Here is an 18833-nt window from a genome sequence, read left to right as displayed (position 1 = left end):
TTTATGGTTTATATCTTTCAGATACATCGTTATGTGTAAATAATATCCTAATGTTTGTGAAGATGGTGTACTGATAAAATAATTGACTTTTACATTATCCATCGGCCTATTTTTATTTAAAGAGACTACCTCTATCGGTTCGGCCCAACTGAGTAGCTTTTTAATTAAGAGCGGGAGAAGAGCCCAGCCTCTGAAACGTTGTTTTAGATAAAAATAAAACGGTGGATAATGTTCAAGGGATCAATCATTGTATTATTGTATGTGTTGGGCAAGCGCTCTAAATACCTATACAGTCTTGTGATTCATTTCTGAGCATAATTTCCTCTAACAGAGATTTCGGTTCCCTTAAATGTGACAATCTTTCGCGCCGCCGCCACGTTTGTGTTATGTTGCATATTCGGTTGTTTCAAACAAAATGTGTACGTAAGTTAAAGAACAGCAGACATCAGTACAAATTTCTTGTGCCTAAATTCAGTCGCTATTGATCATCTGCGTCAAGAGTTTAGTTAAATATAGGTTCGCATGNATGTGGCACCGTGTAGATGTGCTGTTAACCGACGTTTCGGAGGAACGTATCGCCTCCATCTTCAGGGTAGAAGGAAAATAAGAAAATCCGCAAGCGAAGAAACCATGAGAACCGGTACAAGCAGTCTGCGATATGCTCCTCCGAAACGTCGGTTAACACCACATCTACACGGTGCCACATCCCAGAAGACTGCTTTCTTTAAGGTTATATTGTTCATACAATGATTCGCGAAAAGCCAGTGATAGATTCGGCTGATTATAAGGGGGTAAACACGAACACATGGGCATAACATAATTCTATTATTTGTTACAAAGCAAGGAAAGTGAGCAAATACGCAAAAAAAAAATAGGCATAGCGTCAGTGTTCCTTAACGACGGGCGGTAGAACTGATTATCAAGCAGATGCGATATCAGAGTTAGGAAAGTTAATGTGGACACTTCTATTACCCAACCTTCCTATACTTGAAGACAAGAGAGAAGGAAGACTCTCCCAATTCTTACCTTCCTTAGATTATTCAGTATAATTATTTCTTTGTTCTTTAAGATTTTTTACTTCAGCGGATCACTCACCTAATGTATTGAACAGGAGATCTTCTGATAAGAGATTGCTTTGGAGACCAAAGTATAGCTGGAGGAAATGCCTTATAATCCATCTTTGACAAAAAGCGTGTGAAGATATGGACTTGATTATACTAGCTCATGACAAGATTCAGTGGCTAAAGTTTGTACCAGTATACACGGTAACGAAATTTCGGACTACATAAGAATTTGTAAGATGTGAGGCTTTCACGGCGGTGACTATGAAGAAAGCAGTCTTCTGGGATTTGGCACCGTGTATATGTGGTGTTAACCGACGTTTCGGAGGAACATATCGCCTCCATCTTCAGGGTAGGAGGAAAAATATAAGAAATCCGCAAGCGAAGATACCGTGAGAACCGGTTAACGCCACATATACACGATGATAATCCCAGAAGACTGCTTTCTACATAAGACTTTCTTAACCAATCCATTATCAACATTTCAAGAAGCATTCTATAGCATGGAGCCAGTTAAAATTATCAATTTCTTTGCCTGAATATATAAAATATTCGGTGTTCTCAAATGAACTTTATTTGAGAAGTCCCGTAATGCCGGTCGTTACAGTAACGTCTCATTATGTGAGCCCGCTTCATATCCGTCTCTCTTACGATTCGTCACAGCCCCGCCCAAGTGTGGCGTGCAGTCACCTCACACTGCTTTCTTCCGGTTATTTTCGCTCAGGATTAGAACGGATCAAATGAACAGTCATTAAGTTTCTATAAACTGCAGTGTAGCCATCAGCTATGTTTCATAACTGACGTCGTAAGCACAAAGCTAACGTCTTTTGCTTTGAAACTTGGTGTGTTGTCTTCTTTGTTCTAAATTTCCTTACACATTAGCAATGGCAACAATGCTGCAATGCAGAATACAGGTATGTGAAAGTAACATTACCGCTGTTTGTAAATTTTTCTTCAGTTAAGAATAAAATAATTATGGAACTGTGAGAACTTGCAAAGCGGTGTATCCTGGGAACATCCGTATATTTGAAAATGATTATTATTGTCGCATACTACAACTTACTCCTGTCTCTGTGTCTACCTATTACGTTTATGTTATAGTGTGTTTCACAATGAGAAAGGACGGTGGGTTTATTTTGATCCTACCCTATATGTAAATTTTGTACAATAATACAATATACAATAATAGAATAATAATCATAATTGTTTAAGAAGCATTACGGAGCAGATATCAAATACTGAATTACCGAATCATTATATGTAGCTTGAAAATGATTTATGTTTTGCAGCTAAATATAACGACAGTGGTTCTGTACAATTTTAAACTCATAATTTGTCTTCTTGTTGGCTTATTGCTAATCGAATCATTTCCTATTCAAACTGCTATATGAGAAATCGTCTAACCTAATTAGCGAATAATGCACGTATAACCTGGAGAAATAGTTTAGTAGTGAATTAATGTTGGCACTTAATTCCAGTGGGCACCAGGCGTAGCGGTCGGATCGTCATGTTAACCGCTCACCTACGTCTGGTTCCAGTGGATAAAGCAGACAAAACTATATACCTCTAGGAGAAAAAAAGACTCACATGGGCTGTGGTGCCCATCCTTTGCTTTTTTTTCTTTTTTGTTCGGCCTTAATTCAGGCTCTGGCCGTGATTAACAATGTTACAAAGCTATGCACATTGCAAAATCATGTTTCCTTATATTTCTCTTAAGTATTTACCGTGGTAAAAAATGTTTCAGGCAACATCTCACCCTTTAATTCGGTCTGCATTGTCTGTCAAGCACAATATTTTAAGAGGAATAGACGCTTTAGCAACCCCACGAAGCGCGTATCAAATCTGCTCCGTCCATCCGTCCACTCGCCTGCCTGTACACGTCAAAGAACTGGAAATTGGCTAAACGGACTGGAATAATATCAAGCAATAGTGAACAGCTGCATTAAGACATCTGTCTCCTGGGATAGAATGACGTGTGCACCGCTGAAAGTCAACCGACTGCCCAGTAAACACAATTGTTCAGAACCACCGCAGTAAGAATCTAGACCCCTACAATTCAATAATAATAATAATAATAATTATTATTATTCAATTTACCGGAAGTCATGCGCGTTCGGAATTAAAGAATTGTTTCCCCTTCTCATATTAGCAGCATTTTCATTTCTCACAAATAGACCTAATTTAAAGAACATTGGTACTGGCATGTCTTTCATAAGCCCTTCTTTGTAACGCGCCTTTTAAGTACACTATACACTTCTATACTCTTGCTAGAAAATCGCAAAAAGTAGTCTGAGTATCCTGTAAGTTGAAGATTGTAATGGACCCATTGAACAAATCTAAGGTCGCCCCTTTTGTCTAGATCGGCGCAATACCGCAGTTCATCGACACCCTATCCACCCGAGTCAGATATGTACTCGTAGATCTGAGTTTCTTTCATTATTCGCACGAAGTTCTCGAAGTGAACACATGTGTGACCACATGTCTCATTTCTGAGCGATGAACGGTTTTTCATGAAGTTCTCATGTTTTCAGGCATATTTAGTTTGATTCGTATAGGACCAGCAGCAAAAAAAAGTAAAGCTATCCCTATAACAGGCCGTGGAGACCCGTAGTTTTGTGAGATGTTGAGGTTCCCACATTTTCTAGACAATCGGCTCACAGATGGCGGTAAGGTTGTCAGACCTACGAACCGGCCGCTCTTTACCCCCTGGAAGAGTCCTAGTATTTATTTCTGTTAGAGGCTGAGTCGAACCCAGGGCCATAGTGCGGCTGGAAAGATTAGGTCAATTGAAAAGAAATCCAATGACCTCATCGCGACGTGAACCCGCTACCTTGACCAGCAGTCCGTACTATATTGGAAGGTGAATTCAAAATTATCAGTAATTTGAGACTGCTCCTCCTAGGCAATATCTGTATATATTTGTAAATATACTAAATACTTCTGACTTTTGATCCACAACTTTTTTAAGTCTTTACAATGCAGTGATCATTTAGATGAATATAAAAAAACAGAATAAGAAAAAAATAAAAAAGAAATGGTATTTTCTCACCGTGTACTCTGATATCAGGAGCCTGACTTGACTTTAGAATAATAGATTAGATATATTTTATATCGCAATAAATTAATACAACAAATGGACTCTGGATATCCTATGCAAAAGCAGTGGTGAATGCCTTTGAAATGATCCACTGATGTAGGGCCTACATTCCTTCCTTCAATTTTTTAAGGGCGGGATCTCCTGAAAGCATTATTTACTTCCATTAAATTTGTTTCATTAGGAGTCGAACATACAAATCATACTTATATATCTATATTATGCATGAATTAAAACAATTGTCGGCTATTTACAGACAAATACATTTTGATAAATTTGGGTATTTGACACTCTAACATAAATTCGGAATAATATTTATGTTTTTTTTTGTCATATCAGAGAATAGGAGGTGACAGTGTTTTAATGGTCTAAATGAAAATTTAAAATATGGTGCAATTTGGTCGTGTAAAATATATTCAGACTAACTGTCGAAACTTGCCTACAAACGAATTCGTGCATTGCATGTTTGTATGACATGAGCCTCTTTTTCAGGACGTGTTCGTGGACGTTAAAATAAAAACTTCGTCCTTTGGCAATAATACGAAACAAGCATCGTTCTGCGTTACTGGTGTAGGTCCCCTGTTTATGTACAACGTTAAACCTTTCGTAAATGCTTATAACATTACGTGACTGAGTCAATATTGAATTCTGAATGTTTCAGTTTTTGATTGTTAAATTAGACGTAAATTCAACTGAAATGAGATTTCCTAATACCTCAAGCTAAAGATCAGAGTACTACTGCATGATCTGACGTTCTGGTAGAGGTGTTTTTAAGAATTCTTTCTTCTGTTATATAGCGCCGTGTAGTCTGTTGAAAGAAAACCGACGTCTTGGAAGTAAATCTCGCCTCCATCTTCAGGGATCAAGGGTAAGCCATGTAGAAAACCAGCATGAAGCAGGCAAACGCGGCTTGTTTGTTCGTAGATGTCGGTTGACTTTCAACGGACTAAACGACATTGTGTCCTAGAAGATAGAGCTATTCAGGATATTCTTGTCAAGGTACTACTGAAACACAAACGGCTATCAACTTCACTTAGGTCTATGTATGCTCTGAAGAATCTTCCCTGGCCTAACCTCAAATACCATCTTTTAATGGAACATTAATTGCTGTGTTTGTTAGCATTTGCAATATAGTGCAGCATCAAAGAACGCAGTGCATTACAAAAGCATTACGTTCTGTAATATGGAATGAGATTCTGGGAGCTAAAAGTACGCCACTTTCCTTGATAACTAGAATGATCGGTCTTTTTTATCTTTTGTATATACATTTTATTTCAAGGGAAATAACGGCAAAATTTACGTCTGCAGTAGAATTTAGATTTACGAATTTCAGTAATGAAAGTTAGACATCCTTCATTTATGTTTTCAAAGTACTCTGTTCCTAGCCTGCCAGAGGTGATGTCCTGAATTGTTGCGTCTGCTCTGATTTAAATATGTGTTTCCACTTTTAAAATGGTCGTTAGTCTTCTGACACTTGTCCTCAATGTTCCTAAATGTGAAATTGGAAAGCGTTGTTCAACAGAAAGTACTGTTCGCTCTAACCTTTTCCGTTTTATAACGACCGCCAGTGAAGTTACGTGTTGTAACCAGTTCTGTCACTTGGGATATAACGCCGTGTAATCCGTTGAAAGTCAACCGATGTTTCCAAGGAACATGTCTCCTCCAGTTTCGAAGTGGACAAATAGAGTAATCTGCCTGCTTCATGCTGGTTTCTTCTTCAACCTTGAAGATGGAGGCGACATATTCCTCTGTAACAAGCTTTGAATATTTTATGCTGGTATCTCGCTTTGCATACTCTTCAACCCTGAAGATGTAGGCGTCGTCTTCCTGCGAACCGTAGGTTTACTTAACGATGGACCACGTCAGAACCTGTTATTTATGTTGTAGTTGTAACTTCAGCCGGTAGATGACAGGACAATGTAGCAAGTGAATGAAGTTGTCGCGTTAGTTTCCAGGTGTCTCTTATGTATACTATCTGTGAAACGTAAACTCGATAGATGTCGCTGTCGAAGCTAGTAGGGTGTTAACGTCAGTTAACGTGACCAACCAAACAGATCGAGAACACAATGTTGAACGAAATATGAAAATGCTGTACTGTGTTCGAAATATTTATATTAAATATTAAACTAACAGAAGTAAAGAATTCTCCAGTGGAATGATCATATAAGACAGAAATATAGTTATGTTTCGTCCACAAAATGGGGACAAAAGTTGGTGGTACTGGGTCAACCCAATAGCAGAAGGAACAGTAGCTGGCGTTACGTCCATTCTCGGGTTTTGATGGTCACGTGGTAATGTTGTAGCCAATAGTAGCCAATCCTGCGTCCTGAAAAAAAAGCCAAAGAACTTGTATAGATCTTGTAGCGAAGACAGCTTAAGGCAAACAGGAACGTGGTGGAAGTTATAGTGTGCTTGCTGTAGAACTGAGAAAGCGGGAACCAGTAGGCTTGTGTCATCCCTTCGTAAGATCTTGTTCCGTTCGGTTACTACTGTAGTTTAAACAGTTTGTTTTGTGGCCTTGAAAATCAACCCAGCCCCCCCGAAGACTCGTAACTCAGGCGTGTCTCTTTAAAGCTCCTTAAAGGTGAGTTTTTTTTTAATTCAGTGATTACCAAATGTGTGAAACAGCAGACTGTACTACGAAGTGTGACAGTTAGTATAATGGTGTGAACATTTTCATTTTGTAGTTGACAGCCCCTTCTCTTTAATTTTTCTTACAGCCACGCCCCGAAGTGGTAAAGTAATTTTGAAATGTGCATGCTTGGCTTATCCATACATAATTAATTACTAAATTATCTTATTGAATGACTAAAACTCATTTTGTGTCATTCTTTACCGATTATATTATTATTTTTATTATTGTAGCTGTTGAGTCGGCACATAAATAATAAAGAACTGAATTGTTATTATTGTGCATAGCAAAGCATAACATACTAAGTATAAATCGGTGCAGGCACGTAAGTAATGTTGCCATACTTATTTTTTCGTAGCGTTAACAGCTTGGATAATAGCGGCGTTAAATTTCAGTCTGTTTAGAATAACAGTACTAAAATTCATTTGTATTTTGTAAAGACCATTATTATTATTATTATTATACGAGAAGAGGCTGACCTTTTTATATTAGTTTGACCTAGAAGCTTTACGTAATGATTACGTGCTAAATTTTTATAGATGAAAGTCTTTCCAGTGAACCGATAATTTGTTAATCAGGCATACCATAAAAACTGTAGACTTAGGCATATGTGTTACCGTAATTAATATTTGTGTTATTCAGTGTGACGTGACATTAGATTTTCATATATGTGTGATTCCCTTCACTTCAAATAATAAACTAAAACTCTTCACAAAATATGCAGGAAAACATAGCTCTGAAGACCAAAAAAGGCACAGCATACTTAATGTGTTAAATAACAGAACAAAGTGGCCTGTGAAATTTTAGAGTAATGTCATGCTTCTTGGATGTACGTCTGTAGCAGTTGTACATTTCTGTTGGATGCTCACTGGAATGCCCATTTGCAATGTCTCACATTGAATTGTTTTGAGGTTTTTGTCATATTACGGAACTTGACGTTGCTTTGAAGTACTGTTGTTTGCACCAGCATGTGTTGTATGTGTATTTGTGTACTGTGATATGTTGGTTGGTTCAGAGCTAAGTCATATAAATGTAGACTTGTATTCAAGTCTGTGAATCATTCCTTCATTTCTCCGGGTGGGCCAGGAAGCGCTGGAACTGAATGACCTAAATCCAGTACAGTACTTATTTTTTTCAGATGATTTTAATTCGTTTCGGGGAAAATATAAGTACCATAAGGCCAGTCAAAGTAGCCGCGCAGTCTAAGGCAAGAACTGTCTTCGCTAGCTCGGACGCTGGGATCGTGGATTCGAATCCCATTCAGAGCATGGATGTTCGCGTGTGTGTTTGTTCGGCCGGTCACGGTAGCCGAGCGGTCTAAGGCATGCACTGTCTTCGCTCACTCGGAAGCCGGGATCGTGGGTTCGAATCCCACTCAGGGCATGGATGTTTGTGTGCGTTTTTCTGTGTTTGTCTACAGGTAGAGGCCTTGCGACGAGCTGATCATTCGCCCAAGGAGTCCTACCGTATGTGTAAGATCTAGAAAAACCGAAGTGAACGGAGTTCATGGAGGTAGGCCTAGGCCCACTGGGGCTGTAGTGCCAAGAAAAAAAAAAGCGTTTGTTCTGTGTTTATGTAGCGGTCTTGCGATGGGCTGGTTACTCTTCCAAGGAGTCCTGCCGTCTGTGAAAAATGATTACGGAACTGAATTAAGAGGCCTGGGCCCTGAATGGGCTGGAAGAGCCATTGGAAAAAAAAAATGGGTACAATAAAAATAATGCAGAAATTATCCTACAAGAAAGCAAAAAAAAAATTAGGCTGGAAGTAAATATATGAACATTTCATAAAATCAAAATCGACAACAATGTAGGCCCGTATGTATGTAATGTTTCAAAGTTAAAGTGTTCCTGTGCTTGGCTAGTTACGCACTAGGCAATGAAGATGTATAGGGAAGTGGATATATAGATCCACGTATTCTTGACCAAGCTTCAGGAATTGTGTTGCCTTTCTTGCGCTAGACTTTGACACTCCAGTCTCTTGAGCTAGACATTTCAGTGATTTTCTAGGTGTATGTTCAAGTCTGGCCCCTGTGCCATATAACTTCTCCTCAGTAAGCACTCGGAGCATATGTTTGTGTTCCTTGTCTCTTGAAGAGTCCCTGTTTTCTAAGTTTATTCACCAAATTGTGAAGTGTTTGTGGGGACTCTTTCATCGCAAACTTTACGTCGAAATTTTCGCCGACACTTTCTAGCAGAACCGTATTTCACATAGGCGTCATACAGAAATACATGTTGCTCTAAAGTACACCGCACCATGACGTACTACACTGCTCAGTAACTGTAACTGAGAACAACTGGCTAATTGAGCTGGTAACTGCTGCCTTTTTTTTTCCTTGGCACTACAGCCCCAGTGGGCCTAGGCCTACCTCCATGAACTCCGTTCACTTCGGTTTTTCTAGATCTTACACATATGGTAGGGCTCCTTGGGCGAGTCATCAGCTCGTAACAAGGCCTCTACATGTAAACAAACACAGAAAAACGCACACAAACATCCATGCCCTGAGTGAGATTCGAACCCACGATCCCGGCTTCCGAGCGAGCGAAGACAGTGCATGCCTTAGACCTCTCGGCTACCGTGACCGGCGGTAACTGCTGCCTACTGCTGACAAATCATAAACAAACCCCCACGCATGAACCGCATTGCTCGCCGTGAAACATAATGCCGTCAAGCGGTACACAAGTTAATGACTTCTCTTCTTTCGAAACGTTGTCGGCCAGCAGGCATACTGATTCATTGGCAAAATTCTTATGCGCCTCGCTGCAAGCAACGCACCGGTCACCGTGAAGCGCAGAGACGTAAACCGGTCAAGAAAGACAAACTCCGTCGTTTTAGTCCGCAAGCGAACTATACCGACCGAGCGACCGCCGCTTGTCGGCGAGGTTAATGCCAGCTTTAGGGGATAGAGAGTGTCGCGTGGTCAGCGCAACGAATCCACACGGCCGTTAATTTCGGTTTTCTAGACCGGAGCCGCTATTTCCTTGAAATAGCTCCTCAATTATCATCACGAGGCTGAGCGGACCCCGTTCCAGACCCACTGCTACTCAGAAAGAAACTGGCAGCGCCGGGAATCGAATCCGTGACCTCTGGATCTGTATCCAGGAACTCTGACCACTAGACCACAGAGATGGTCCATACATAGAGAATCCTGACGGGGAAACTACTTTTAAAGCGTCCACAGAAAGACTGAGAAACGAGGCAAGTTCTGAGATTGATGGTACACTGCAGGATTGTGTCCAGTGACGAGTTTTGGTACAAACCGCGTTGACCCCCTACGTTCTGCTGCCAGTGTTAGGTTAGTACGAGTATACTGTAATGTGCGTATGTGCAGTCCTTCTGCAAGTATCCGTGAATGTTTCGCAATTCGTAAGTGCAGTGCACACAACAGAAAGCGGTTTAACAGTTTTCAAACAGCCAGTTTGTCTTGTCGATATCTTCGGCCCGCGGTAAATTTTAAATGGCCCCGTTGTCCCCCCGGCCCTAGAAAAATTCATGAATGGTAGACTGCAGCATAGCTCTACGTTCGCGTCATTTCATTTCTTACCTGTAGGTAGACTTGAAGTTTGCTCATGGTCACTGTTAGTGTTCCTCATTTTAGTAGGCCTCCCATAATGTACGCGTATTAAAACGCGTCTGCTCAGCACAGTATTTTTTTAATTGCTGGTGAGGTGGGACGAAGTCCCTTGAACTGCGGCCACTTCTGGCCTATTGTACCAGCCCCAGATGATAGGTGAGGGTGATTGTGGAGCAATTGGTAAATGAAGATTTGCAGGGGAACCGAAGTACTCGGAGAAAACCTGCCCCAGTGCCACTTTGTCCACCACAAATCCCACTTGACCAGACCCGGGATCGAACCCGGGCATTGGCAAGATTAGGACTACGGGATAAATTTCATAATGACTTTGAATGTTTTCCCTTAGGTCTGCGGTATAAACAGGAAATAAGGAATTTAAACTTACTCCGTAACGCAGTGAAATAGCCTGTTCATCTTTCTCCCCAAGCTACATAAGCACTAAGCAGTTCACTTCCCATCGCTGAACCTTCTTTACTTTTCTCGCCGACCTATCTTTTCCTGAATGACGAGTGGGCACTGCCTGGGAACCATCAGGGTGTATCAGTGGCCCTCGCAATAAATGTAGAGTCCCTCACTCCAACCCCACCCTCAACTCTCTCGTTCTCTTCCCCCACCAAGAAAAGTTATATACATCAGATGCACGGAATATTTCCTGCATGTTGTATGCGCCAACTACCCTTTCTTTGATTTCCTGTTAGGTGTAAGTGTTATTGATCTTGAAGTAGGCAGCGTTAGCCGTTGATAGGTTACGGCTAGATAACCAGTAGGATTGATAGATAAATCTATGAGAAAGGATGAAAGGAGTTTTTCTTTTTTAATTCGCTTAGTGAGGGGTGGAGTCCAAGTGGGTCCACTCGGCACGGCGGCCACTGATTGGCCTATTGTAGCCTGCCCCGGGTGATTATGATGATGGAGAATTTTAGTGGAATGAAGATTGGCAGGGGAAACCGAAGTATTCGGAGAAAACCCGCCCAGCGTCACTTTGTCCACCACAAATCCCACTTGAACAGACTCGGGATCGAACCCGGGCCGCCGCGGTGGGAAGCCAGCTTGAGCTATGGCGCGGCTTATGAAAGGAGTTAATGGTAGCGAAGGAGAGGGAGGAAGGAAACTGGAGATGAATAACAACAAGACGAACAAATAAAAGGGATAGAAAATTATTAATGGAGAAAGGCGAGAAGAAGGATCGTCAAAGGGAAGAAAGAACTAATAGAAAGTTGTAAGCGTGATAATGAAAATTTTAATCACCATGGCAACCAGGCGCTCAGGCCGCACCATAGCTCAAGCGGTTAGTCGCTGGCTTCCCACCTTGGCGCGGGTTCGATCCCGGGTCTGGTCAAGTGGGATTTGTGGTGGACAAAGTGGCGCTGGGGCAGATTTTCTCCGAGTACTTCGGTTTCCTCTGCCAATCTTCATTCCACCAATTGCTCCACAATCACCCTCACCTATCATCTGGGCCAGAAGTGGCCGCAGTACAAGGGACTTAGTCCCACCCCACTAGCAATAAAAAAACCAGGCGCTCGGAATTCGTGCAGGCCTACGGTCTGCTCTTTTGATGCTAGATAATGGTTAAGCATATCCTCTGATTGAAACTGAGAACGCAGCCAAGTTCATCACGCAAGCAGTGACACTGAAGCAAACTTGCTTTGCTGCTGATTGAACTCAATTGTTAACAGTTATGTAATTGTGACCAAGGAGCATTTGCAGTTTTAAACATCACAGTGGAAGGGTGAACTGCAATTTGGAGTGGCTTTTCTTTTCCGAAGTTCATCTGTACAGTTTTGCTTACGGGATTGGTGTTGATATTAACTTGTTGTTGCAGAAGCGTATTACGATATTTGGCCTATAACTTTGCAAAGTCATAAAACAGTTTTCCTTGTGATTCTTTAAATAGGCCCTATGCATTGTATAGAGAAAATTTTCAAATGTAAATCTTGGATCTTGAAGTTGCCCGAAATTATATGTTACTTGCCATTTGTTTGTACGGTGAGCCGTTTTATGAGAGAAATGATAAATATGTATGATTTGTCCGTAATGATGACCCTACGCTATAATTTTAACCAGATGACAAATTTTATTTAAACTTCATAGAGGTAACAGGCAAAGTTATACCCGTGCTTGATTAATGAAGCATAAAGCCATTAAAACATATGGGGACGTGGAGATATAACACTACGATTCTCGACTTCGGCACTAGATGGAGGTGAGTGGGCAGCTTCACACCCCGGCCGCTTTACCACCGATGAAAGAGCCCTGGTACCCATCCCCTGAGTGGGGTTCGAACTCACAATTCCGGCTTCCAAGCGAGCGAAGACCGGGTGTCTTACGCCGGGTACACACTAGCGAGCTGTTGCATGTAACGCAACGGTTACTGTAACCACATTCTGTTAGTGTGGACGCCTTCCGAACCACGCTCGCGAACGTACTTCGAGCGCGCTCTGTAACACGACCGGCGAGCCACTGCCTTGTCGGTTTTTGTTGCGAACACAAAGGTACTCGCAGTAGGCTCGTGGACGCCACAATCGCTTGCTCGTAAATGTGTACGTTTCCTTCGAGCCAGGAGTAGCGTTGCATATCTTCATGGCGAGCTCACCACGAGCACTATGGATCGGGTCGCTCGAAGCTGGTTACATGACGGCTATGGACACGTCGTCCATACGAAGACGTGGTTACAGTAACCATTATGTTACATGCCAGCTCGCTAGTCTGTACCCGGCCTTAGGCTTCTCGGCTACCGTGACCGGCAGCTAGGTGTGTATAGCCAATGAAATTGATTTATGCTTATAAAGCCACTGACAACCAATAAATCTCAAGCTGTCATATAACAGATGTGGAGCATTCTGAAATGTTTAAAGGTTGGCATCAATGACCCTCTTTACTTCAGTGGCGTTTACGGTTAACCTCTCTTTATAACTCTTTATGACATGCATTAGTGTTTAGTAGGAACCGGGATAGCGCAGTCAGTATAGCAACGGGCTACCGGCTGGAAGACCGAGGGGTCGGAGTTCTAGTCCCGGTAGGGTCAAGAATTTTCGTGTATGGGCGAATTATTTTAGAACTTTCGCATAAATAACAAGAGTAATTTTCTGCTACCAGGATATTGTATGATATGTTTTTGCGATAAATGCATATCGATATCGAACACTTCTTTTCGATTTATCAGTATCATCTCACATCTCGGCTGATCGTTGTTGACCGTCTGTTGTTTGTAACCGAACTTCGTCCGTTGAAGGGTTCAAGTATTTTGTATCTTAGTGCTGGACCAACCCATATATTTTGTGTATTATAATTTTTGTGCATGATTGTTTGCCTATTTTGTTTTGTATGTTGATGTTTATTTTGGATTTGTTTCTTTACGTTTGCACGTGCTCAGGCAACCGAGAACATGCCATCAGGTATAGGCACCTCGTACAGATCACTTGCTGATGATGTTTACAAGAGCACCACCATAGAAGAGAACAAGTTTAGTGTCATTGAAACAGTGAAGAAAGCATTTAGCTTCGCCGGGCCCCAAACGAGGCGCTCCGACGCTCTTATTTTGAGAGCTCATGATGAGCCCCGTGTGGAGGTGGTACCCGGCATGGCCATCAGGTAAAGAGAGAAAAAAAAACTTGTTTTTGTATGTGCCACCCTCTGGTAACTTCCAGCAGTGCTTTTCGTGCCTTGGTACGAGTGTCAGCGTGTGTGTTTCAAGGACAAATGTACAGTTCTACAGAAAAGGAACTGAGAATATAAAAGCAGTATTTGTGTTAAGCGTAGCACAATACCTCAAGCTGTATTGCGTGCCAGTACGGTTTAGAAAGGTACCATTAGTGGGCCAACATATTCCCAGAAACTGTTATATTAAGATAGTGGTGAGTATCCTGCAGATAGGTAAAATAAACTTCGCCCTCAGATTCGTGACCTGACAGAATTCGTCATTCTTAAAGCCTGTCACATATTTATACATGTTTTCCTTTACTTCTTTCGTTCTCTCCTTTCCTTTGTTTCTATATTTTGTTCTTAGTTTATTTGTTAATTTTTCTCATTTCTTTCTTTCCCCCGTCCTTTCATTTTCATCTCCCTTGTATTATTACATTTCCTTTCTGTTCTATTGTTTGTTTTTTCTAACAAGCACAACATATGTTCATGATCTCGTTAGAAAGAGACAAGGAACTCCAAATTTCGGGTCTGATATTGGAAGCCCTACACAGTTGGGCATTCGGTAGCGTAGTTGGTTAAGGCATAATGCTAAAAGCCGGAAGGTCACGGATTCGGTTCCCGATTAAGTTATTGAATGTTATCAATTAACCTAATCCTTCCAGCCGCAATATGGCCCTGGGGTCTACTCAGCCTCTAACAGAAATGAGTACCAGGGATCTTCCCCGGGGGGTAAAGGGCGTGTGGCGCGTAAGGCTGACAACCTCACCACCATCTGTAGTCCGAGTGTCTAGAAAACGTGGGAGCCTCGACGTCTCACAACCCTGTGGGCCTTCGCGGCCTGTTACAGGGACAGCTTTACCTCTTTACACAGCTACCGCAGTGAGACGTTAGAGAATGAAATAAACAGGCAGGGTATCTCGTTGCACATACTCGCAGGGCTGTGGCTCCTGAAGTCGTCGTGCTTGGAGGTTGGCCAAGACTTTTGCAGCTTCATTCTAGACAGAATAGCATTAGCAGTGCATGAAAGAAGGCACATATTGCACATTTTTATCCTGAACCCAGTGTTCTTAATTCACTCTTCAACATACATTGGACACGATTGATGCTATTTGCTTTAATAAAATATTGCAGAGCCAGTTTTTAACAACAAAAGAAAACAATATGATTAGTATAATTTCAATCTAGAAGCTTTGGAATCTGCGACCACGTTTCCAGCACAGTGTAGTTCAGTCGATAAGCCACAGGCTGTGGGCTGGACGGTCGGGGTTGAATTCCCAGGAGACGCCAGATTTTTCTTTTAGAGCATCAAGACAGACTCTGGGGCCCACCCAGCCTCCTATCCAATGGGTACCGGGTACTCTCCCCCGGTGTTAAAGCGGCCGGGGCGTGAAGTTGACCACTCACCTCCATCTAGTGCCGAGGTCAAAAATTGTGGCGCTGTACCTCCACTCTCCTATATGTCTTCATGACGTAATGCTTAATTAATTAAGCGCAGGGATAGTTTTACCGTTTTACTTTCTTAGGTTTGTGCGTGTGATGTTAATTATGAAGGCCTGTAGCGTAAATGTATTGTGACTGGGGGCGGAATCAGACTGAATCATGATGAACCATGTTTAAATTTACTCCCTGTCAGAAGTACTTCTCAGTGATTAACAGGACGGTTTAGCTTAGGAAACAAACAAGGGCTGAAGTACTAGTATTCTTACCCTGATTTATCGTTAGGCCTATAAGGAGTTCCCTCAGTTTCTTTCTTTGTGTCAAAGAATGTTTGACCGCCTCTATGGTCTAGTGGTCAGAGTTCCTGGCTACAGATCCACAGGTCCCGGGTTCTATTCCCGGCGCCGCCAGTTTATCTGAGAAGAATTGGGTCTGGAACATGGTCCATTCAGCCTTGTGAGGATAATTGAGGAGCTATTTCAAGGACATAGCTGCTCCGGTCTAGAAAACCGAGATTAACGGGCGTGGGGATCCGTTGCGCTGACCACGCGACACCCTCTATCCGCTAAAGTTGGCACTAACTTCGCCGACAGGCGGCGGTCTCTCGCTCGATATAGTTCGCTTGCGGACTACAAGCCAAGGAGCTTGTTTTGTTTGTTTATTTGTCAAAGAATTTGTGGGAATATAAATTATGCTATGAATTAGAGTTTGTATTTCAGCATATTGAGTTGTGTTCTCGTGTGTCTACAATACATACATATCCGCATAACATATTCTTGTGATACTCTGCCCCTATTCACCTACTAATTCTAACCTCTTATGTACAGTACTATATTTCTGTTTCTGTGTTTACATTTCCTCGTAACCTTAATTTAAGGTTTATGTGACTCGGGCGTTAATTCATTAAATAAATAATTGAAACTTCGTTTTTGTTATTAAGCTCGATTGATTTTGCGCTATTTGTTTAATTTGTTTCGATTCATTCAGTTTACGAAACGTTAAATGACACCTGAAGAGCTGTTTGAATATTACAGTCGGATTATAAAATAATTTTGATTTAGAGAAACAGCTAAAATTCACGTAAACATTAATTTTTATGTTACAGTAAGACGTCTGGAAAGTTAGCATGTCTCTGACGTTTAGCGTTTATTGTAGTCACCGTGCTGTTACTGATTTTGTGAGACAGTGACAATGGATTTCCTGTTGAGCACTCTCGGGCAGAATGCTTGGAAGCATTTAAACTTTGAAACACGTAACATACTTTTCCACTTTGAGCCACACGCACGCATTCGTTAGCCGAGAATTTATCTGGTAACAGAAAAGCACTGCTGTAATATAAGTTGCTTTTTGCATATATTTTCCCTGGAACGCTTTGCAGTGTAAAGTGGATAGTAAGTTACTGAATGCCACGCTTATAGTTTTATAGTTGTCTTTATAAGTGTATCGCATTCCCGCACATCATAGCTGTGAAACACTTGTATCACTTTTACCCCACATGTAACACAGAGCTAAGGGATATGCAATATATCTTTACCTCTGAATAAGACCTAATGGTTTGAAGTAAAACTGTTTGTATTTAACTCTTACTTAATGTGTTTTATGAAATAACGAAAGAACAGTGTCTCCTTTTTCAGTTTAGTTAGAACTACAGAGTGAGAGGAAGGAAACTAGGTTCTTTTTTTTAATAACAGTGGTTCAAGAACATAATTTTACTTTCTTCCTATCACAGTCCCCAGAATGAGCTAGCATAAAGCCTGTTGAAATTTAAATGCATCGAGAGCATATTTGATCACACTGTATTTATGTTAATGTGAGCCGTTGTTATACGAGTATGTATATTGTAGTGCTTGAGGGACACTTCGAAACTCTCATTTTGTTGAATGTGCACTCTGTGAACTAGAAGAATTCTGGAAGGACAACTGTGTTTACAGTAAGATACTAGACTGATGAAAAGTACAGTGATGGTAAATAATCCTCACATGTTTGCAATTAAATGTTCTATAACTTCAGAAATATATGAAGGTTTCTTGGTTTTTGGGGCACCTCATGCATCTCTATTGAAATAAAAAAGAACTATTTCCCCAGAGATTGTTTTTGGCTGTTACGAGTGTATATGGTTTATTTGAAACTGCTTAATTACCTTGATTATGTTATCCTCGTGACTTTACCAACATAAGTTTTGGTGCAACAGAATACACATCGTCACACTCGCTCTCAACCGAAAATCCTGTAGTTTCTCAGTCATACTGCGGATGTCGGGGTGGGAATGGGGTCAATAAATGAGGTTTCATGGTACAGTAATGAGTAGGTCAGGCCCCCTCTGTAGAACATTATGACATATTTACGTGGGAATGCGATTTGAGCTGCTGATTTTCAGTATTCAGATTTCCAAGGACCAAGTTCTGATTCCAGCTTGAATGATCATTAAACACTGAATATACGCCGTTACGGTGCGGCGTTATCTGCGCGTTTCTAGAGCGAATCTGTTCTTGCATTGTGCAGTAATTGTTATTGGGTTTCTACAAGTAATCAAAATTCAGAAGAGAAATATTAATTAAAAGCAATTTTAAAATAAAAAGAGTATACCTATTGTTGTCTGTTCAGAATGGACAAATGCGTCATAATTCTTGGTATGCAGTGCCTGAAAAAAATAAGATATCGGTTTTAGATTAGGACTTCTAGTTTAAGACACCGTGTAGTCTTGTAGATGAATACCACAGTTCTGGAGCAGCGTGTTGCCTCCATTGTCTGCCCCATGACGGAGACACCAGATAATCATCTGCAAGACTATACGGTGTCAATCCAGAAGGATATAATGTGAAAACCTCAGGCTTCATGAGGGCTTATGTAATAACGTTAGCCACATGAGTTACGCTGACTACGGGGTTCTTTTCTTGAGAAAGTTCCATAGCTCAGGTGTCATTTGGAAACCTAGACTCTATGCATGGAAAATGAAATGTGACGGTGGGTGATCACACGTTTCACATGCAATGATGTGCCGAATTACGGGTAAATGTTATAAATGGTTTAAATATTGTGCTTGTTAATGTCATTTTGGTGTTGTGATGTTTAAATTAATTTGTGTGGATTGAAACATCTCTTCAGCTGAAAGTCATTGAGAGTTGGAACTTCGGTATTATGTAGTGTGTTCCAAAAGTTATTGAGGACAGATCCTTTGGTAACGTGCCTTTACGTCAGAGAAGTACATAGAGAAATAGCTGTCGTTCCACATGCAACCCTGTTCCTTTCGGTTATAGCGATAATCAGTATAGCAAACTCTGGGCATGAATAGGCTCACTGTATGAGAAGTTATCCAGATTTCGCTATTCCGGTATAACCGAAGTTCGTGTTTAAGTCGAAGATATACAGCGGTTGCGATGTCTGTTCAAACGATCG

At 41.2% G+C, this 18833-nt stretch overlaps 1 protein-coding gene across 10 annotated transcripts in view; it reads left to right on the top strand.

Annotated features, from left to right (window-relative positions):
* Positions 1–18833, top strand: part of LOC111875080 (protein NDRG3) — a 208894-nt gene that overhangs the window by 65405 nt on the left and 124656 nt on the right. For 2 of the 10 annotated variants that reach the window (XM_023871161.2, XM_023871137.2), the window contains exons 1-2: positions 1884–1975; positions 13732–13949. The exons of 5 other annotated variants lie outside the window; for them this stretch is intronic. In XM_023871161.2, the coding sequence (XP_023726929.1) occupies positions 1946–1975; positions 13732–13949 (248 nt within the window). In that variant the 5' untranslated portion in view covers positions 1884–1945. Of the gene's footprint in view, positions 1–1882; positions 1976–6477; positions 6740–13731; positions 13950–18833 lie in introns of those variants that run through there. 3 more of the 10 variants (XR_002844681.2, XM_023871153.2, XM_023871194.2) reach the window with 3 other exon arrangements.

This window comes from Cryptotermes secundus, unplaced genomic scaffold (assembly GCF_002891405.2).
Source record: "Cryptotermes secundus unplaced genomic scaffold, Csec_1.0 scaffold430, whole genome shotgun sequence".
NCBI lineage: Eukaryota > Metazoa > Arthropoda > Insecta > Blattodea > Kalotermitidae > Cryptotermes > Cryptotermes secundus.
The sequence above is the reverse complement of the archived record's forward strand: the minus strand, read 5'-3'. Positions and strand labels throughout refer to the sequence as shown.